A 22,599-nucleotide genomic window follows, 5' to 3' on the forward strand; every position below is an offset into this window, starting at 1 on the left:
TAAGGTCATTTCAGGTTTAGGAAAAATAAACATGTATGATCAGTGAAATTAAATCAAGCATCAGAAGTAAATAATATTTATTTTTGCATGTTAACAGAAGTACATTAATGTATATGTTCAAGTTGGATCTATCTCTGACTCATTTGCCAATAAAATATCAGAAAATAGTAAAAAAAAAAATGCTTGTTACAGTTTCCCACAGTACATGATGATGTCTTAAAATGTCCAAAACCAAAAGATATTCCGTTTACTGTCAGATATGACAAGAAAAGCACTAAATACTCACACCTGAGAAGCTGGAACCTGCAAATTTTGGGCATTTTTACTTTAAAAATGACTAAAACGACTAATCAATTACTAAAATAGTTGCTGATTAATTTACTGTTGATCAACTAATCTGCACAACCTGAGGACATAATCAGCAGTAGAAGAACTCACTTCCTTTAATTTAGCGCAGGATGTCAGTTCCTCTTCATTTAAAGTAATTTCAGGGTTTAAAAAACACCTTTTCAGTAAAATCAAAAACAAAATCACTTTAAAATCCTTCATTTTGCATGTTAACAGAAGTATGTTAATGCTCATGTTTGGATTAAACTCTGACTCTATTGATCACTGAATTTATAGTAATATGTCTTTATTATAGAACTGCAACTAATGATTATTCTTTTCATTATCAGTTAATCTGATTATTTTCTCAATTAATTGATTAATGTTAATGTTAATGTATAATTACAAGTTCAAGGTTACGTTTTTAAATGTCTTGTTTTGTCCGACCAAAAGGCCAAAACCAAAAGATATTCAGTAAACTGTCATGTATGATAAAGAAAAATCACACCATCATCACATCTGGGGAGGTGGAACCAAAAATGATATTTTTTAATAAATAGTTTCAGATGAATTTACTGTTTATCAATTAATCGTCTAATCGTTGCAGTTTTACTTTATTTGTATGTCATGTAGAGAAAAGCTGAGAGAACCAGTGCTGATGTAGGACACAGAATATCATATTTATGTCTATACAGAAGAAATGTTTTAAACTGTGAATTATTCATATTTTTAGACTTTTGATGAAAAAGGCACAAAAACAAGTTAGAATAAAATCACTTTACATGGAAATGGAATGTATTATCATCTTATTTCTCATGTCTCTGTCTCTATTTGAATGTCTTTATCCTTCTCTCCCTCTTGTGTGAATAATGAATTGTCTCTTCTGGTGTGATGTGAGTCTCCCCTGTGTGTGTGTGTAGTCTGTCCTCCTGCCAGGTCTCCATGGTGATGGAGGTCACATGGCTCAGGTCCTATTCTGTTCTGGTGGCATCTGGAAGCTGCTCTTCATCCTCTTCATCACATTCTTCATATATATTATAAATCCATTATAATTTTGTTACTCTGTCCCATGCTGTCTTTCTGTTACTTGTCTTTCTTGATATACTCTGTACACACAAAATTTATTGCGCATCTGTCCGTCCGGGAGAGGGATCCTCCTCTCTTGCTCTTCCTGAGGTTTCTTCCATTTTTTTCCCATTAAAGGGTTTTTAGGGAGTTTTTCCTTATTTGAATCGATGGTCTAAGGACAGGATGTTGTGTTGCTGTAGTCTATAAAGCCCCCTGAGGCAAATTTGTGATTTGTGATATTGGAGTACACAAATAAAATTGACTTGACATGTTTTTCTTCTTTATTTGTGTGTATGAATAGTGAAACTACATTTTATACAACCTTAAAATGTTTCTATAATAATTTTTTCAGTGATTATCACTAAAGATTTGAACATGTTGTTTATCATGTTATCGTGATGGTTTTTCTTATTGGTTTTGTGTATAATTACATATTGACAGCTGCTAAAAACAACATGAATGCATTGAAAGTTGACAAAAATGAACCAAAGTGAACCTATGCTTTCCAGTTTTGAGGAGTCCCCTGCTCTCAGATCAGTTAAAGGATCATCTGCTCTTCTACAGGTCGAGTCAGTCTAAAATCTCTAGATAAGGTGTAAAAATTATGGTTTCATCAAACTGAAACATGGCTGATATTTTGGAGATGCAACACCTGACCACACCCGATAACTGTCATATTTATCTCATGTTATATGTCCATATAAATATAGTAGAAGGAATGCAGTGCAGTAAAAGGAACAATATTTCCCTCCAAAATGTTCTGAGTGTTCAGAGCTTTAAACTTGTTAACTGTGTGCAGATGGTGACACCTGGTGGTCAAAGGCAGGATTGATCTAAACACCTTCAACTCTGCTGATGTTTAAAATATTTGTCCTTACACAAACAAATATATGGTGGTGCTTAGGTGCAAAACACAACAACATTGGGTGAAACCCATTAACAAAATAGAAAACACAACATTCAGAAAACACATTCAGAAAATACATCGCTGCATACAACAAATTGACAAACCTTACTATTTAAGGTTTGTTACTATTAAATCACTATTAATCTCATAGTGATTTATGCCCATAGACCATATAAAACATCTAAAATAAAAGTAAGTTGTCTAAAAAAAATTGTAAGTAAAGCGCTGCAATGTGATAACAGTCTATAGTGCAAACAACAATAAAATCAGAAATGGGCTTTCACTGTCAATGATCGTGTGACAAAAGAGATGACACAGCGTCTAGGCTACATGATGAGGCAGTAAATGGACCAGGGGTTGCCTCCTTCCCTGCTCAGAGGTTTGCAGAGATGTGGGTAAAAGAAAGCTGGTTATCATTACTGATCACTTCCTAAATGAATCATTTGTTTATGAATTCCAGTTGCTAAGTTAGCATAACCTAAAGTCTTTTAGTCAGTTCACAGCAGGTCAGCCAAACATACAAACATGTTTTGTCTACAGAAAAACATACAATTAAACATAAAGTATATGAGAATAAAGTTTTCAATGATAAATGACTATGGTCGAAATGTAAATCTATAAATAGAACCAAATTACAATTAGACAACTCTTTATTGGACACTTTGAAGAAAATAATAAGAAATTATAAGAATAATGATCCTTTAAAATAAAGCGTAACCAAAAACTCAGGTGGCGTGTCCTGGTGGTCCAGTGGTTGGGCAAAAAAATAGAACAGATCCACAGATATCCACAACAAAGTTAACACAGTTTCACTCAAATACACAAAGAAAGAAAAAATAAATACAATCATAACATACAATCAACAATAGATGTATACATGAAGGTGAAGCTTGACACAGGATAAAATGCTGCAAGTTAATTTATTTCCACAGATGTTTCTGCAGTTAGATTTTGGTCTTTGTTTCCCACCACCCTCCCTTCAGAAGTGTATAAAACTTCTCAAAACCAATGTTACAGAATGCTTTACAGAAAACTAACACAAACATACAGGAAGAAAATGAACCAGTAAAACAGACATAACAGTCACATTTAAGATGTACAGCATATAACACAAAAATAATCAGTAGATCAGTGGATAAAAGTGAGTTTTAAGAAGTGATTTAAAGGAAGATAATGACTTAACAGACTGAGCTCCTCAAACAGGTTGATCCACAGCCCTGACAGCAAAGACCAGGGCCCATACTTATCTGTGCTGATAATCAGCACTGATTCATCTCCCAGAACTCAGTGTGAAGTTACAGAAAAACAAGCTGCATTCATGCAAATTGTGGCTTTATTTGTTTAATGATTCGTTAGTTTTAAACTGCTGATGGCAGGGATATGTTGAAGAGACCTGTAAGGACATATAAGTCAACAGGGGGTTTAGCTGGAGATGAGTTGGACAGTGGAGAAGATAAATTTCATGTTTTTAATGAAGTTGTGCCCACAGTCCATTTGCATAATCATCGCTGTGTGCAGTGTTGTACAATACACGCAAGATGCTGCACTAATGTAGAAAAAAGATGTAAAGGATGTGATTGCATAGGGCTGGATCACACAGCTGAATCACATGATCTCGCCTACAAGTTTAAATTATATAGTTATTGTTAAAGCCACCTGATTGGCTTACCAGTGTTTACTTACAGCCCAATACAAATGACTTGTTAAATATCATTATGAGATATGAACCATTCATTCTGAAATCATATTTTTGCATATAAAAGCTAGATACCTTTAATATTTACATACAAAGCAACTCTGAAATCTGGAGCCATGAAGAGCCTTTAAAAGTAATCAATAGAATGGAGTAATGTGATCTCTTTCCCTGGTTTTAGTTAAAAGTCTGACAGCAGCAGTGTTCTGTGCTAGTTTTACATATTTTATTTTAATCTTTTTTAATGGGGAAAACAGGATTGGACATGCTGCTGATATGATCATCAAAACTTAGACTGGAATCAAAAAATATGTTTTTCCACCACAGGCTTGATGTTGTTATCAACAGGACCAAGATATGATTTGACCTGTGCATGCAGGTTTTCTGGACCAATGATAAATTCTTTCAGAATTTAACTGAATAAAATTTGCGGGCTTCCAATCTGTCACATCTTTCACATCTGGGCCCATATTTATCAAGCATCTCAGAGCAGGAAATCACTCCTAACTGGCCAAAAATGGTTAAAGTGATGTATCTCTGGTCCTACTTTTAGGAGAAAAAGTGTTTTATCAAAGTTCCAAACTTGGTAAATGATTCCTATCTCTGTCAATATTTAGGAGCTGCGGGAGATGGAGTTCAGGCAGAGATATTCCCTGAGAGGAGAGATGTTTTGGGAGCGCTTGATGACAGTGAGCTTATTAAAAAATTATTTGGGCAAAAACAGAATAATTTCTGAGACTGACTTTGTGTGTGATGCAGACAGTGAGAAAACTACAACACATCATCATTATTTCTACTCTGCTGCTCTGACTGTTGTAAAACAGCGATGTCTCATTCTCTCCCAGGAGTAATCCTTCTCCTGCTGACAGTCAGAGTAAACTGCTTCATAAATTAGATTTAGTCCTCGGTTAACTCTCAGTGTGATTCTGAGATGCTAGATTAATATGGGCCCAGGGCCAGGGGTTTTTTTTATCTTTTCTGCATCAAACAGCTCATGTATAACAAATTTGTTAAGTGCTGACTTCAACGAAATCCAGAGTTCAGTTTGTAGTCAGTTCCTCTTGTAGATGTTTACCTTGCAAGGCAGCTGGATTTGTGAGATTACAACATCATGAGATCACAACATTGTGAGATCACGTGAGAATCCATCCTGTCAGGCTTCAAGTTATGCGTTTGTGTCCAAACCACAGGTGATTTAAAGTGCCTGCCCTTTTCCAAACAGTTTTAATGGATGACTTCTCAAATGGTTCTGTGTAACAAATCATCTGGCATGTCAGGTAAGTCACTTAGGCGACTTAAGTGAAGATGACATAATCCAGATCAAAACTCATGACAGATGGATCATCAGGTTACTGCTGATCCTCCGTCAACACACAGTCCTGGATGTTCACTCACACAGGGCACCTCCCCTTCCAGCTGATGAGAGAAAAAGAAACAACAGAGGTCATAAATCAGCGTTTAGTGAGACTCACTTCATCAGCTGTCAGTAAGTGATGCAGCACATCCAGTATAAAGAGCAGCAGGGACTTCAGTCCTGTACAGACCAGAAGTTGAACAGCTGTGCAGCGTAGCCAGCTTCCTTTCAGCTCTCATTTTAACATGTTGGAGTGAACACATTGAGCTCCAAGCTCACAGACCTGCAGATAATTTTGGTATCAAATCTGTTTACTCTGCAGATTTCACACAAGTACACAGAGGAAATAAACTGCTAAGAGTCATTAACACATCATTACTGCAGAAACAGAGACATTCACTCATCAGTTTACTGATGGATTTACTGTTGATACATGTGAACTGTCATAAAAGTTTAAAAGCTACAGAGTCTCTGTGGGATTTGAAGATCTTTCCTGCTGTTAAATCATCACACGACAATCAGTCAGAGCTCTTAGCTAAACACCTGCTGTGACTCCTGGACTTCAGCAGACATTCTGGTCTGTATAAAGACCACATGGTTTCTAAATGTAATGATGGTTCTGTGAAATCAAAGTCAGTGATTAACAGACTTCAGGCAGACTGATCTTAGAGCTCTCATAATGAACTGATCAATTCTTTAGTGTTGAAATGAGAGAACAAACACTTTCAGATCAGATTTGATGGTACAACAGTTTGATGATGAGGACCACTGTCTCTATACATTTTGTAAGGCTGTCAGCTGTAATCCAGCTTTATTTCCTGCAGACATGAACACAGCAATAACAGTCATCTTCATATCAACTCAAACACATGATCACAACAAGCTTCTTGCTGATCTGATCGGCTGACTGTTCTCTCTCTGTCTGTCTTTCTGTCCAATCCTGAAGTCCATCACCATTCTCCCCTCACAGCTTCAATGAGGAAAGCAGCCACTGAGAAGGTTGGAGGTTCACCAAGTAATACTAGATCTTTGCTTTGATACTGACTGTGTTTAATACAATACTGACGAAACCAGAACAGACTGACTCCAACTCTCTACTGACCTCAAAGTCTCCAGTCTACAGTATCGACTCTCCTTAAGGTCAGACAGCAGCTTCATGTCTGAACCCTGCAGCTTGTTTCCTCTCAGATCCAACTCTCTGAGATGGGAGGGGTTGGACTTCAGAGCTGAGGCCAGAGAAGCACAGCTGATCTCTGACAAACTGCAGTCACTCAATCTGAATAAAGAATAAATTGTGTCACTTTAGAAGACAAAGTTCATGCTTGAAATCATTCAATGTTTCGTAATCTGTTCAGAGCTGATGAAAGTTTAGAATCTAGAAGTTTAGAAAATGGAAACTCCAAACACCTGAACCCAACTGGATGCAGGTTAAAAACTATCAAATACAAACAGTGAAAAATAGCTCTCAATATTAATGACAACATGTTGCTTCTTCAATAAAGACGTAGTGACTTCACCTCTTAAACTCTGATCTCTAGATCTCCTACGAGACAGCCAGAGTCAGCTGAGTCACAACAGTCCTGCAAACTGCAGCAGGTCGACAGACTGAAACTATTCACATCACGGTTGATGGGATTGTGATGACTCAAGGCAGCTAATATAGCAGCTAGCTTCTACATTACTTTTAACTTAAAATTTTAAGTTGTAATAACTTGATTTCCACATAGTCAACATTTGACACATCATGCTACTCTAACTGAACCATTTACAACAAGTAACCACTACAGACACACAACAAAATGTACATGTACAAATTCACTGAGTAAAGGCTCAAATGCAAAAATTGATCTCTGGATATCAAGAAATCATTGTTGATCATTCACATAAGAATCGTGATTAACCAGAAAATCTATTTTTTGTCTAGCCCTAAAGTTTAGAAGACGGAAACTCTGAACTCCTGAAACTAACAGGGTGCAGGTTAAAAACTGTCAAATATAAAAGACAAAAAACAGAGTTTCAGAGGTTCACAGTTAATTATGACTAAATGACTTTATCTTCTCTACCCTCCTAGATTTCTTGTTCTTCACTGAAACCTGGTTGGAGTCTGATGAATATAGCCAGCCCTTAGAACTTTGTCCCACTGATTGTGACTTATTTAGCTCACCCAGGTTTAGTGGTCATGGAGGAGGTATCACAGGTATCACCAATTGGTTACAAAGTTTAATTTAATCTGTGGAGACATCTTGGACTCTGTCACCCCTCTGAAAGTAAGAAAAGCCAAAGCCAAAACTCAGCCATGACTGAACAATAACACCTGTGCTATTAGGCAACTATGTAGAGAGGCAAAACACAAATAGAAAAAAGATAGGCTATAGGTTTTATTTGATATACTGAAAGGTTGTCTGGCAAATTATCAGCAATCTGTCAAAGCTGCAAGAGCAAAATATTTTGCCACCATTATCTCCAGAAATTCCCACAGTCCCAAAGTTCTGTTCCACAATTCATTCAGTTCTCAACTCTGTTGCTGCCACCTGTCCTGTGCCGACCACAGTGAGGACTATTTAAACTCTTTCTTTCTCAACGAAAATTGATCACTTACGGTCTTTGTGAGTTTCAGCCTGTGTCTCTGTCCCACATTTATGACACAATCTCTCCCACGAAGTCCACCACCTGTGCCTTGGACATTGTTCCTACTTATTTTTTAAAGCAAGTATTACACACTGTAACTTGCACAATTTCCCTTATTATAAACAGCAGTCAGACAAAACTCAAGATGTACATGTTTTCAATGGTGTTTGGTTGCTCTTAGTGGTTTTAGTATTTTAGTGTATTTATGATCTTTTTTATCATGTTTTATTTTCTATGAATTGATCTTAGAAGTGTTATTGTTTTCTGAATTGCATTTGTGCACATATCCTGATATTGCCTTGTATTTTATCATTGCCATTCCTTGTTATTATTTGTGCCTTTTTACTGTATTTGTGCCTTTTTACTAATGATGCCATTTCACTCGCTACTGTTGTGCCTTTTACTATAATTTGTTTAGCAATTTGTTCAACTCTGGTTGTTTTTAAACATGCTGTATACATAAACTTGATTTGATTTGATTTGATTTGATGTCTGCAGTTTAGTGTAACCACAACTTTCACATCATATTAATCTCAGCACAGAAGTAGAAAAATGGTGTCTGACCGCAGAGTCTCCAGTCTACAGTATGGACTCTCCAGAAAATCACACAGCAGCTTCACTCCTGAATCCTGAAGCTTGTTATGACTCAGATGCAGCTCTCTCAGATGGGAGGGGTTGGACTTCAGAGCTGAGACCAGAGAAGCACAGCTGATCTCTGACAAACTGCAGCGACTCAATCTGAATAAAGAATAAATGATGTAGATAAAAATCTATTTATAATCCAATCAAATGCTTTCAGGTTTTAAATGTGTAGTTCAACATTACTATGTTCTCATCAGTGAGCTTTGTGTGTGTGTGTGTGTGTTTGTGTGTGTGTGTGTGTGTGTGTGTGTGTGTGTGTGTGTGTGCGTGTGCGTGTGTGTGTTCTGAAGGATCAATATCAATTATCAGACATTATTCATTTAAACACATTAAAGAATATAATGAAATATTTATCTTTCAGCAAATAAACTTAATCAATTTCAAACAGATAGTTTAGAGGATCTTCTGCATACAAATGTGACTCTTTACCAAAAATTATAAACATTAATTTACTTTAACAACTAACAGTGGACATTTTCTACAGATTCTTTAAGAATCATCTGCCTTTTATAACCATACACTAAACTTTGTACAGGAAAAAAGTGAAAATATGGAAAAAAAACAAAATTAAGTTCATGGATGTAAGTTATGTATGTACACAGTGCAAAGTAGTTAAACAATGAGATCAACAATAGTAACAGACAGTCAGTGAACTAACCCCAGAGTCTCCAGTCTGTAGTGTGGACTCTCCAGAAATTCACACAGCAGTTTCACCCCTGAGTCCTGTAGCTCATTGCCACTGAGCTCCAGCTCTCTCAGATGGGAGGGGTTGGACTTCAGAGCTGAGGCCAGAGAAGCACAGCTGATCTCTGACAAACTGCAGCGACTCAATCTGAATAAAGAATGAATAATGTAGATAAAAATCCATTTATAATGCAATCAGATGTGTTCAGGTTTTAAATGTGTAGGTCAGCATTACTATGTCGTCATCAATGAGCTTTTCACTAAAATGAATAGAGTGAAAAAATATTTTTCCTTCAGCAAGTAAAGTTGATCAATTTAAAAGATATTAGTTGAGAGGATCTTCTGTATACAGATGTGACTCTTGACCAGAAATTATAAACATTATTTTTACTTCAACAAATAATAGTGGACATTTTCCACAGTTTCTTTAAGAATCAGTCTCTTTTATAACTACAGACTACAATTCATACAGTAAAAAAATGGAAATGTGGAAAAAAAAGAATATTAACTTCATGGATGTAAGTTATGTATGTACATAAATTAGGTTCAGTTGTTAAACATTAAGATCTACAATAGTAACAGTGAGTGAACTGACTTCAAAGTCTTCAGCCTACAGTGTGGACTGTCCAGAACGTCATAGAGTGGCTTCAGTCCTGAATCCTGCAGCTTGTTGTCACCCAGATCCAGCTCTCTCAGATGGGAGGGGTTGGACATCAGAGCTGAGGCCAGAGAAGCACAACTGATCTCTGACAGTTGACAGCGCCACAGTCTGAATAAATAATAAATGATGTAGATAAAAGTTCATTTATAAACCAATCAGATGTGTTCAGGTTTGAAATGTGTAGCTCAACATTACAATATCCTCATCAATGAGTTTTTCCCCAAAATGAGTAGAGTGACTTTGTCATTGTGTTATTCATCACATCATCACAATGTCAGCCTTCTATAGACATCATCAAAATGTCACCACAACATTCAGACACCTATTCCTGTCAAAACTGATTAATAAGAAATACTTGATTCATACTTTACACACCTGCAATTATCTCTCTGTGTCCCTGTATGTATGTGCGTGTGTGTGTACATGTGTGTGCTGATGGATCAATATCAATGATCAAAGATTATTCATTACAACACATTAAAGAATATAATAAAGAAATATTTCTCCTTCAATAAGTAAACTTGATAAATTAAAAACAGACCTTAGGTGAGAGGATCTCCTGTATACAAATTTAACTTTTTAACATTAAATTAACATTACATTAATAAACATAAATTATTCACATTAATTCACTTTAACAACTAACAGTGGACATTTTCTACAGTTTCTTTAAGAATCATCTTATCTTATCATCTTTTATAAAGATAGTCGAATGTTTGCACAGTAAAAAATGAAAATATGGAAAAAGGAAATTAACTTCATGGATGTAAGTTTATATATACATGAATTAAATTCAGTTGTTAAACATTACGATCAACAATAGTAACAGACAGTCAGTGAACTGACCTCAGAGTCTCCAGTCTACAGTGTGGACTCTCCAGAAAATCACACAGCACCTTCACTCCTGAAACTTGCAGCTTGTTTCGACTCAGATCCAGTTCTCTGAGATGGGAGGGGTTGGACTTCAGAGCTGAGGCCAGAGAAGTACAGCTGATCTCTGACAAACTGCAGTGGCACAATCTGAATAAAGAATGAATGATGTAGATAAAGATCCATTTATAATCAAATCAGATGTGTTCAGGTTTTAAATGTGTAGGTCTCTCCAGGAGAAATCAACCTGTGGAAACCAGGTTTCTCTAATCCCTGATTACAGAAACCAGGTTTCTTGTTTGTTGTTGTGTAGATAAAAATCCAGTTAACGCAATCAGATGTTTTCAGGTTTTAAATGTGTAGTTCAACATTATTATGACCTCATGAATGAGCTTTTCCCTAAAATGAGTAGAGGAATTTTGTCATTGTGTTATTATGGATAATCATGTCAGCCTTCTACAGACATCATCCAAATGTCACCACAACATTCAGACATCTATTCATGTCGATGCTGAGTCATAAAAAATACTATATTCATACTTGAAACACCTGCATTGATCTGTGTCCCTGTGTGTGTGTGTGTGTGTGTGTGTGTGTGTGTGTGTGTGTGTGTGTGTGATCAGACATTATTCATTAAAACACATTAAAGAATATAATGAAATATTTCTCTTTCAACAAATAAACTTAAAAATAACTCAATTTAAAACAGATATTAGTTGCAAGGATCTTCTGTATACAGATATGATTCCACCAAAAATTAGAAACATGAATTTATTTTAACAACTAACACTGGACATTTTATACATATTTCTTAAGAATCAGTCAACTTTAATAACTACAGACTAACGTTTGTTCAGTAAAAAAAATAATTATGGAAAAAAGAAAAAAATAACTACATGGATGTAAGTTATGTATGTACATAAAGTGGGTTTAGTTGTTAAACATTAAGATCTACAATAGTAAGTAAGTAACAGACAGTCAGTGAACTAACCTCAGATTCTCCAGTCTACAGTGTGGACTCTTCAGAAAATCACATAGCAACTTCAGTCCTGAATTCTGCAGCTTGTTTTCATCCAGCTCCAGCTTTCTCGGATGGGAGGGGTTGGACTTCAGAGCTGTGGCCAGAGAAGCACAGCTGATGTCTGACAAACTGCAGCGCCACAATCTGAATAAAGAAAAAATGATGTAGATAAAAATCCATGCAATGCAATCAGGATTTAAATATGTTGTTCAACATTATTGTCCTCATCAATGGAGTTTTCCCTAAAATGAGTAGAGTGACTTTGTCATTGTGTTATTGTAGATCATCATAATGTCAGCCTTCTACAGACATCATCCAAATGGCACTACAACATTCAGACACATTATCACATCGACAATGAGTAATAAAATGCTGCTCAACTCAGTCAAGTCTGTAATTAGAGGATGAATATGAAATCAGACATGTTTGACTAAAAACTTGTTCTTAATTCATGTCAAGTCAATTTTAAGCCAATTTTTTGATATAGCACCAAATTACAACATAAGTTTTCTCAGGGAATTTTTCACATATAGCACTTATAGACCATACTCTTTAATTTACAGTCTAGACCTGCATTACATTTTATGACCTTCTTCCTGTATTTGGTAGTTGAGTAGGTATGTGTAATAAAAACATGTTACAGACTATTTAGTACAGAATTCCCTCTTTGAGTTACGATCACTCCACTGCAGCTCAGCAAGGAAACACTGAAGAAACACAAAGATACTTACTTGATATGTTTAACCCAGACTTCTTAAGCCTCATATTAGTTTAAACCTTGGAATCATTTTTACACAGAACAAGACTGTGGATTTTAAATTTCCGAAAAACTTAGATTCTACAGATTTGTGCTCAGGCAAATCCCCAAAAAAGTATGAAACAAATATTTTAAACTTCAGTAAAGGATTTTGATTTAATGTATAGAAAAAACTACCAAAGCTACAGCCAGTGAGCTGACCTTAGAGTCTCCAGTCTACAGTTTGGACTCTCCAGTCCAACACACAGTTGCTTCACTCCTGAATCCTGCAGCTTGTTGTGGCTCAGATCCAGCTCTCTCAGATGGGAGGGGTTGGACTTCAGAGCTGAGGCCACAACTTCACAGTGAGTGTCTGAGAGTCCACAGCCAGAAAGTCTGTCATGACACATATATTACAATATATGTTATCATGAAAGATGACACTTTATATTTACTTCATGCATTTGATCACAAAACAGTTTGACATTCCCTATTTTGATTGACATTTGCTTTTCACATCAGTGGTTCAGCTAAACTTTTTTAAAATTAAAAAAATAAATTCTGGGGCATTTTATTCCTTTAATGTAAAATGACAGTTGAGAGATAACAAGAAAGAAGAGGGAGAGAGACAGGGAATGACATGTAACAGAGATTGACCATCAGAATCGAATCATGAGCATTGCTTGAACATTGGGATGCATTTTAACCAGTAGGCTACCAGAGCACTCATAGTTCAGCTAATCATGTCTCACTGTATTTAAATAAAACAATAATTCTTATCACTCTCTCTGATACCTGCAGACTTAAATCTTTGTTTTGCTTTAATCTTGCAGATGAAGGGAGAGAAAATGAGTTACACTGAGGCTTCCATAATGTGCACAGTCTGTCTATGTCATCTGATCCCACAACCTAGTCTCACCAAGTTCATGAAATAGTTAGAAGTAGGTCTCATGTCTGCAGCATGTGTTCTCATTTGTTACTGTTTTTTTTAAAATATAACCGCTACATTACTCAACATTTAATCACAAGAATTTATCCTTGTTTTTATTTCTTTATTTTAATTTCCTTACTGTTGATTGTAATATCTTGAACATTTCTCAACACAAAATACGAAAGTGTCCTTGATAATTCAACAATATGAAAGGTCATGGCCAGTTTTAATTATTTCACCTTCAATTCAAGGTTTACATTATCCTCAGCAACTGTTACTATGGTGAAGACGCCAGCTAAAGCCATAACATAACCTGTATTCAGTATAATATTATATAGTACTGCAGATAGGTGCTTACAATCAGGAAAAAAATACTGCACTGTATATTGAAATGCAAAGAAAATAAGGTGTTTATGTATAATAAAATTATATCAGTCTTAAACTATACAGTAAACAGAATTTGAAGCCTTGCGATTGGTTGATTTCTTGGGGCAATGCAGTTTGGGATTTGTAGTTGACTAAAGCCTTATCATGTAGCCTACACAGTCCCCTAGACTTTTTCACTGAACTGGGCATCATATTTTGGTCAGTAAAGCATAATATGTTTAAAATTTAAATTTTCTTCTTGATCACAAAATTTCCACTACCTATATATATAGTATATATATTTGAAATGGAATGAAGCCTGACAGCAGACAACCCAAAATGTCATGTTACTGTCAAATTTCTGTCTGCTCAAACAAAAAAATCTCTGCCATTCCTTTTATTCTCAGTTGAAATTTCTATATTTTAAGATAGTTTCTGCATTAAAACGCATTTTGATAACATTTCTAGTGAAAAATGTGAAATTAATTTTCATGATCTTCATTCAGTGAATGTATATGATGTTTGATTTGTCAGTTATAACGGAGATTCTTGCAAGCTCTCTGTCATTGCTATGGTGGTTGCTATGGACGCTGCTATCGATGAAACTACATAGTTGCATGTTTTTTGAATCATAGTCTTTGTATTGTGTAGTTATCTGAGCTGTTATGTTATTTTTATTATTTTATGTAACTGTTTGAGGACTGTTTGAGTATGTTTTTTGAATCATTGTCTTTGTATTGTGTAGTTATCTGAGCTGTTATGTTATTTTTATTATTTTATCTAACTGTTTGAGGACATTCTTTCAATAAAAATGTCTATTTTAGAGTGCAAAAGGGATTAATTGAATTTGGAAATATTAATATTACTTTGTTTATTTCATTACTATTATTATTATCTTATTTATGTGTATTTTTATTCTTCTGTGTCGCGTTTTTTGGGAGCAAATGCCAAGACACATTCTTTGTATACTCACATTGGCTAATAAAACAGATTCTGATTGAATGGGCTATGTCATGCTGACTCAAAATCCCAAAACCAAGAATCATAAAGATACAAAAAATCTCCAGGGTTGTGTAAATAGTAGCCTATGCATGAATGACAATTGGTTGGTCTTTTTAGCCCTAACCCTAACCCTAACCCAAATCTGAACCAAACACTGCAGGCCTTCCTCCAAACCTATAGTAATGGCCTATATGGTGACTCATTTTGGTCACTTTTTCCACTAAAAAAGAAAAAAACAAACAAACAAACAAACAAAAGCTTCATTTTATATATTGGGCCTTCAAATATAAGTTGCATTTTGAAACTAGTCTTGGGATGGCTTTTGTCCAGGAAATGAGAACATTAAAACTTTGTCATAGAGCTAAACCAAATACAATGTAAAAAGGTCTCGACCTGGAGAGTAACAATTGTTAGAATGAAGATTCTACATGGCTCCTGTTTTGAAATAATTATCCATGAACCTTGACCTTGGTGCATGTTTGAAGGCTTATAATTCAGCAACAAAAGGGGGTACAGACATGGAAACAACTGTTATGGAGAGCTTAGCTATCATGTAAGTAAAGTTAACAACTGTGGGCGCCGTAAAATATGGGTGAAATATAGTTGAAATTAATTTTCACCCATTTCACAATTAGATATTTATAATTACACAAATTTGTATAAAATGCTGCTATGTGATAAACCTCAACCACAACGTCTAAGGTCCTTCATTTGTTTTAACAGGTTTGAATATGCCTCCATCACAAGAAAAAAAACTGTAAAATCTAATAATTACTAGAAATAAATAGAATAACTGTGTTCATCAACTTAACAGCAATAAACACAACCAATTGAAAAATTAACATTATTTGTACTCAACATTTGAAACAGCTCAAGAAAACCTGTTACCAAATATAACTGACATATTATTTCGGCTATAAACAAGTAGAGCATTATTTTAACAATAATAAGAATTTTATATAATTTATATTTGAAGAACTAAACTACTTATCTACACTGATTTATAGTATTAATTACATTTGGACTTACTGAGCCTTTCTGCAGTTCCTCACAGCTGGGATCAGTCTCCGTCGTCCCTCCACTGATGTGTTGTACTTCTTCAGGTCCAACTCATCCAGAACCTCCTCTGACATCTGCAACATATAGGCCAGAGCTGAGCAGTGGACCTCAGAGAGTTTCTTCTCGGATCTGTTCTCTGACTTCAGGAACTCTTGGATCTCTTGATGCACTGAGCGGTCATTCATCTCTATCAGACAGTGGAAGATGTTGATGCTTCTGTCGGGACAGATATAGTACATGCTCATCTCCTTCAACTTGTTGATGGCTCTCTGGATGATTTCTTGACTGTTCTCTGTCTGACTCAGCAGGCCTCCTAAGAGACTCTGGTTGGACTGCAGAGAGAGGCCATGAAGGAAGCGAACAAACAGGTCCAGGTGGCCATTTTTACTTTTGAGAGATTTCTCCATGGCACTCCTCAAAAAGACATCCAGAGATGGGTCACTGTTTTTTTTCCCCAGAAAGGCCTCCAGTACCTCAGTGTTGGTGTTGGTGTAACAGTGGTAGATGTAAACTGCAGCCAGAAACTCCTGAACGCTCAGATGAACAAAGCAGTAGACTTTTTTATGGAAGATCACACTCTCTTTTTTGAAGATCTCTGTACAAACTCCTGATAACACAGAGGCCTCTGTGACATCAAGACCACACTGCTCCAGGTCTTTTTGGTAGAACATGATGTTTCCTTTCTCCAGATGTTTAAATGCCAGCCTCCCCAGCTTCAGAAGAACTTCTGTGTCAGCCTCTGTCAGCTCCTGTGGACACGTCTCATGTCCCTCATCATACTTCTTCCTCTTTGGTTGAACCTGCGGACTCATCTGACATCCGTCATCATACTTGTGCATTTTCCTCTTTGTCTGAACGACCAGGAAGAGTGAGTATAGGTCAGTCAGGGTCTTGGGCAGCTCTCCTCCCTCCCTGCTTTTCAACACATTCTCCAGAACTGTAGCAATGATCCAGCAGAAGACTGGGATGTGACACATGATGTGGAGACTCCTGGATGTCTTGATGTGTGAGATGATTGTGCTGGCCTGCTCTTCATTACTGAATCTCCTCCTGAAGTACTCCTCCTTCTGGTTGTCAGTGAACCCTCGTACTTCTGTTACCCTGTCAACACATGTCAGGGGGATCTGACTGGCTGCTGCAGGTCGGGACGTTATCCAGATGAAAGCCGAGGGAAGCAGATTCCCCTTGAAGAGGTTTGTCAACAGCACGTTGATTGATGTCTTTTGTGTGACATCAGACACGACCTTCCTGTTCTTGAAATCCAGTGAAAGTCTGCTTTCATCCAGGCCGTCAAAGATGAACAAAACTTTACAGTCATCTTCTCTGAGCTTCTCTGCTGTGACCTTCTGTAATGTTGGATGGAAATCATGGATCAGCATGAGGAGGCTGTACTTCTCATCTTTGATTAAGTTCAGCTCCCTGAACGAAAGTAGAATCACCAGACTGAGATCTTGGTTTTCCAAGCCCTCTGCCCAGTCCAGAGTGAATTTCTGCACTGAGAAGGTTTTTCCAACGCCAGCAACACCGTTTGTCAGAACAACTTTGATGATGCATTTCTGTTGGTCAGGTAAGACTTTGAAGATGTCATGACACTTGATTGGAGTGTCATGGAGAGTCTCCATCTTGGAAGTTGTCTCAAGCTGCCACACCTCATGTTGGGTATTAATGTCTTTACTCTTTCCCTCTGTGATGTAGAGGTCAGTGTAGATACTGTTTAGCAGGGTTCTACTTTCTGCTTCATCAGTTCCTTCAGTCACATTTTGACATATCCTCGTCAGACTGATCTTATATTTATTTGTAATCTCCTGTAGATCACAATCTGTTGAAAGAGAATAAAAATTTAGATCTGAACAACTATCAGTGTGTAAACATGCACTTACATAACCAGAGAAAAAAGGTTATGTGGGTAATCAGGAAATGTGTTAACATGCACAGTAGTAACCTGGGTACTGTAAATCTGTGTGTAAAAGTAACAAATTCAACAAACAGTGAAATGTTAAGTAGTGGAAACCAACTTATGTAGACTTCTAGACAATATTTTGTGCTAGATTAAGTTTTAGTTGGACTTTAAATACAAAGTTAAATCGCTCTGTGTAATGACCTCTTGTTTCATTCAGCTGATCTACTTTTCTTATCTACAGTCTTTTGTTAAGTACATGTTATGTGTATAGATGGCAGATAAACTGGCAGTCTCCAGGAGGAATCTACCTGGGGAAATAATAAATTTAATAAAATAATACATTTAATTCATACTGCATTTTTCATTCATAGTAAACTTACAGTTTCTCTGATCCACAATCCCAATTACAGTAACTTACAGTACTTTGTAGGACCACCAGAATTACTTCACTGCCCAGCTGACAAGAGTTCAGGCATGTTTTTCACAGTTGCACCCACAGTCTTTCAATTATCTGATAACAACCCCCCAAATTACTTGCATAATGTGACACCATCCTCCAGGAAGTATTGTATGTCTCAGAGTGTCTGTTGGTCAGCGGAGGAGATTTGCACTATGTGTGAAAAAGGTCTATATCTCCCTCACAGTTCTTTCTATGTTGACGTAAACCTACTCAACTTAAAGCTGAGACTTATCAATTACTTTATTTTAAATTGAATGTGCTGAGGCACAGAGCCAGAAGAACAAAAAATGAGTATGTGTAACTGTCCAAATGCTTACTGTCTGGACTGCATCTAAAATTATGAAAAATATAATGACACAGGTTGTTTCTCCTCACAGATCTGCTGTCTGGATGTGATGTCATGTTTGTCTCTTCCTGTGACTGACCTTCTGCTCTTGAGACGATGTTTGGCAACTTCCCCACCAGATCATTCCTGCTGATCTTCTTCAAAATACTATTGATCACCCCCACAACTCCAGCAAATTCATATTTCTGCACCATCAGATCCACCACGTCCCGCCTCTCTGCCTTCGACAAAGGGCTCTCTTTGATGGGTTCAGTGTCGCCCACCTTTTCATCCTTCAGGTACCACTTGAAGTTCTTAAATTCATTATCATTTAAATCGTCCAGAATGTTGAGGAGGTCACTCTTCGTCATCTCGGCTCTCTGGTAAAATAAGAGAACAGTTGTGTTGCTGTCTGTCTGCCAGAAGAAATTCATTCTGTGTTTCTACTGGATCTGATTGATTTGACAAAAAGCCCAGTTTGGCCACAATCATTCAAGTGTCAGAGAAACTTGAGAGGATCTTCAGTAAAAACATCTCACCAAAAGTCTACTCAGTAGCTGTTCTGGGCTTTTCTATTGGATCAAGTTTTCTCAGTTATGAAAGCCTACCTGTTAAAATTTTCATTTTTCTGGATTAAATGTTGAGAAAAAAATTCAGTCTTAAAGAATTGTTGACAAAAAATCTCACCACAAGGTCCAATTAGTCTTCTGCTTTCATAACTCACCTGTTTGTTGTGGTTCAGTTAACAGTGGTGTCTTTACGTGTTTTGCTTGATTCGTTAACGCTGGTGTGACAGCTGTCAAAGGAAAGCAAAAAGGACAAACCACAGGATTTTAATAGTAGGCTACAGTGACTATCCTCCTGTAATATCACACTTTTTCGTCCTGTTTCATCCTTCCTGTCTGTTTCTAGTTATGATAATTCATGTTCTAGTCCTTACTAATGATGCTGACAGTAAGTTATTTCTCTTTGAGCTCTCTGTGACACCGGATAAGATCAATATACTCAGCAGATCCAGTCTGTGATTTTGATGATTGTATGAAGCGGTTTAAGAACTCATCATCTTGTACACACTATGAATATTAGGTCTGTGCTTCTTTTTCTATTTACAGCTGAAAACAGATGTGAGATCAAAGAGTTTTGAACTTCTAAATGTGTAAACTCGATGCATGAATATGACACACATCCTGCATATTTATGTCCTGTAAATTAACAGTTTGTTTTTAGAGTCTGATGTCTGCATGTAGTTTGACTGTATCATTTACAATCATTTTCATGAGCTTTGCTAAACACATCAGGTGCAACTTTATATTTAGATGGCTCAACTTGCTGCAGACGATATTCAGACTCTCACTAATAACTGATGGAGATGGTTGTAGTAGAGTGTGGGTTGTCAGTCAATAGTGCTTGTTTTTAAATTACATTTCAACACTGAATCATCTTCAGGTCAGTTTACAGTAGAAACAGTCTCTTACTTTGTTTCTGAAGGTCCAGGTTCATTACTGAGGTCTGGAGGATCATATTTTGACCGGTCACTCTTCATAGACAGACAGCTGGACATAAGACACTGCTCTGTCCTCCTCTTCCTTCAAATCATTCATCTTCTGGAGTGTGAGAGGTAAACCAGTAACACTAGAGACACACACTCATAAACAGTATAATAAAACCAGTCCTTCCTCTCAAGTTATTAGCTTTCTATTAGTTTACATTACTTTAACTACAACCACAAGATAAACTTTGACCCTGGTTTAAATCCAACAAACAGACTTCAGGTAAACATGTGTGTCATTCTTAACTGTGACTGCTTTCTATTTTGACCACACCGTGAGGACACAGAAACCAGGAAAAGAACAAAGGAAACAACGTTTGAAGACGTCAACACTGTGATTCAGTATTTTTCTGACACAGTTTAACCAACTAAACAATTAATCTGAAAAATAACCAGCAGATTAATCAATAATAACAGTAATCATTCTTTGCAGCCCCGATATTAACACTCACCTTGCCACAGACATGCTGGTTTCTTCTTTGTGCCCTGTTGACTTAAGAGAGGAGTCGTTACGGACTTTCACCTTTACTCCTTCCTGTTTGAGCTTCCCCCCTTCTTCTTTACTAGAGGTCACGTGTGTGTGTGTGTGTGTGTGTGTGTGTGTGTGTGTGTGTGCGTGTGTGTGTGACAGTTGCTCCAGACAGAGATAAATGTTTTGCTTGTAAAGTTGCTCCAAGCTTTCTCGCTTTCATACTGTGAGACAATTTTTGACAAGCCACCAAAAGAAGGGAAAAAGGACTAAAGTGTTTTGGTGCTGTAATATGTGTAGCTTATATCTACTTTCTCTCATTTCATGTTTACATACATAAACACACACATATATTGTAGCAACAGTCCTCATTTCCCATAATGCCTAGTGGTAGACTAGGTAGTTTATTAAGTTTGCTGTTCTATGTTCCAAAATGCAAATGTTATTTTTTGATAACTTGCAGAAAAAGACTGGAAAGAGACTGGCAATGGCACACCCAATCAGCCGCATCCCCACTGGCTGGCACTGGCCAAACAGAAGGCAGATGATTCAGGAGATGCCAAAGCTGATTCAATACCACAGCAAAACCCTAGGAGCCTACGCTGCAGATGTGCACTTCTACACACATCTACCCCACCTTCAACCCAGCTACATGTGAAGAACTTGCCCTGGATGCCTTCATCTAGGGGTTCGCACCAAAACAGCTGAAGAAGCATCTCTGCATTATAGCCCCAATGACCTTCAATGGGGCCCTGGAGGAGGCAGAGAGAGTGGCGGCAGTGCTGATGCCACGTAATCCACTAAGACACCAGTTGCAGCAAGCTGAAATCAGTGATGAGGAGCCAGACACAGTGATCACTAGCTCAGTCAGACTGGCAGCGACCCCGCTCCAGACCCCAGTTGTGTCACTCTAGTGATCTGTGGGGAGGCAGAACACATAGGCTGTAAATCCTGACATATATTTGGACTGTTTTTCTACAGTCGACTTTTCTGAACTAATTTCAATGATTTCTTCATCTAAACCATCAACCTGGCTCTTAGACCCAATCCCAACTAGGTTGCTTAAGAAAGCCTTACCCTTAGTCAGCACTTCTTTACTAGATATGATCAATCTGTCTTTAGTAACAGGCTATGTACCATAGTCATTTAAGTAGCTGTAATTAAACCTCTTCTTAAGAAGCCTTCTCTTGATTCAGGCATGTTAGCCAATTATAGACCCATATCTAACCTTCCATTTCTCTCTAAGATCCTTGAGAAAGCAGTCTCTAATCATTTATGTGACTTTCTACATAACAATAGTTTATTTTAGGATTTTCAGTCAGGATTTAGAGGCATCATAGCACAGAGACAGCACTGGTGAAAGTCACAAATGACCTCCTAACTGCATCGGACAAAGGATTTGTCTCTATACTTGTCCTGTTAGACCTTAGTGCCGCATTCGACACAATTGATCATCAAATCCTTTGCAGAGACTGGAACATTTAATTGGCATTAAAGGAACTGCATTAAGCTGGTTTAAGTCCTATTTATCAGACCGATTTCAGTTTGTACATGTTAATGATGAATCCAGGTTCCACAAGGTTCTGTACTTGGACCAATATTATTCACCTTGTATATGCTTCCTTTAGGTAATATTATTAGGAAACACTCCATAAATTTTCATTGTTATGCAGATGATACCCAATTATATTTATCAATGAAGCCAGATGAAACCAATCAGTTAAACAAACTCCAAGCATGCCTTAAGGACATAAAAACCTGGATGACCTGCAATTTTCTACCACTAAACTCAGATAAAACTGAAGTTATTGCGTTTGGCCCTAAACACCTTAGAAACACATTATCTAATGATATAGCTACTCTGGATGGCATTACCCTGGCCTCCAACATCACCGTAAGGAATCTGGGAGTTATCTTTGATCAGGATATGTCCTTTAACTCCCACAT

At 37.0% G+C, this 22,599-nt stretch overlaps 1 protein-coding gene across 9 annotated transcripts; it reads right to left on the minus strand.

Moving 5' to 3' along the window:
* Positions 1-1,730: 1,730 nt before the first annotated feature.
* Positions 1,731-20,754, minus strand: LOC137179625 (NACHT, LRR and PYD domains-containing protein 12-like). Of its 9 annotated transcripts, XM_067584492.1 has the most exons (13): positions 20,636-20,751; positions 20,110-20,238; positions 19,359-19,430; positions 18,735-19,014; positions 15,920-17,768; positions 12,814-12,987; positions 11,826-11,999; positions 10,811-10,984; positions 9,899-10,072; positions 9,278-9,451; positions 8,542-8,715; positions 6,452-6,625; positions 1,733-5,411 (listed from the first exon to the last, which is right to left on the minus strand). In XM_067584492.1, exons 4-13 carry the CDS (start codon positions 19,003-19,005, stop codon positions 5,387-5,389), a joined length of 3,363 nt encoding a protein of 1,120 aa, XP_067440593.1. In that variant the 5' UTR covers positions 19,006-19,014; positions 19,359-19,430; positions 20,110-20,238; positions 20,636-20,751; the 3' UTR covers positions 1,733-5,386. The 9 variants fall into 9 exon arrangements, with proteins under 9 accessions (XP_067441181.1, XP_067440763.1, XP_067441009.1 ...); XM_067584662.1 differs by lacking the exon at positions 11,826-11,999 and having other exon boundaries at positions 1,732-5,411; positions 20,636-20,752; XM_067584575.1 differs by lacking the exon at positions 9,899-10,072.
* Positions 20,755-22,599: the final 1,845 nt, after the last annotated feature.

Source organism: Thunnus thynnus, chromosome 1, assembly GCF_963924715.1.
Source record: "Thunnus thynnus chromosome 1, fThuThy2.1, whole genome shotgun sequence".
Lineage (NCBI taxonomy): Eukaryota > Metazoa > Chordata > Actinopteri > Scombriformes > Scombridae > Thunnus > Thunnus thynnus.

What these genes read in the sequence shown, in the direction of transcription:
- LOC137179625 (XM_067584492.1), bottom strand. Translation starts at nt 19,005, where the DNA reads ATGACGAAGAGTGACCTCCTCAACATTCTGGACGATTTAAATGATAAT. An exon ending in TGTAGACTGGAGACTCTAAG is followed by an intron (nt 12,000 to 12,813) that starts GTCAGCTCACTG and finishes TTCTTTATTCAG; the next exon opens with ATTGTGGCGCTGCAGTTTGT. An exon ending in TGTAGACTGGAGACTTTGAG is followed by an intron (nt 5,412 to 6,451) that starts GTCAGTAGAGAG and finishes TTCTCTCATCAG; the next exon opens with CTGGAAGGGGAGGTGCCCTG.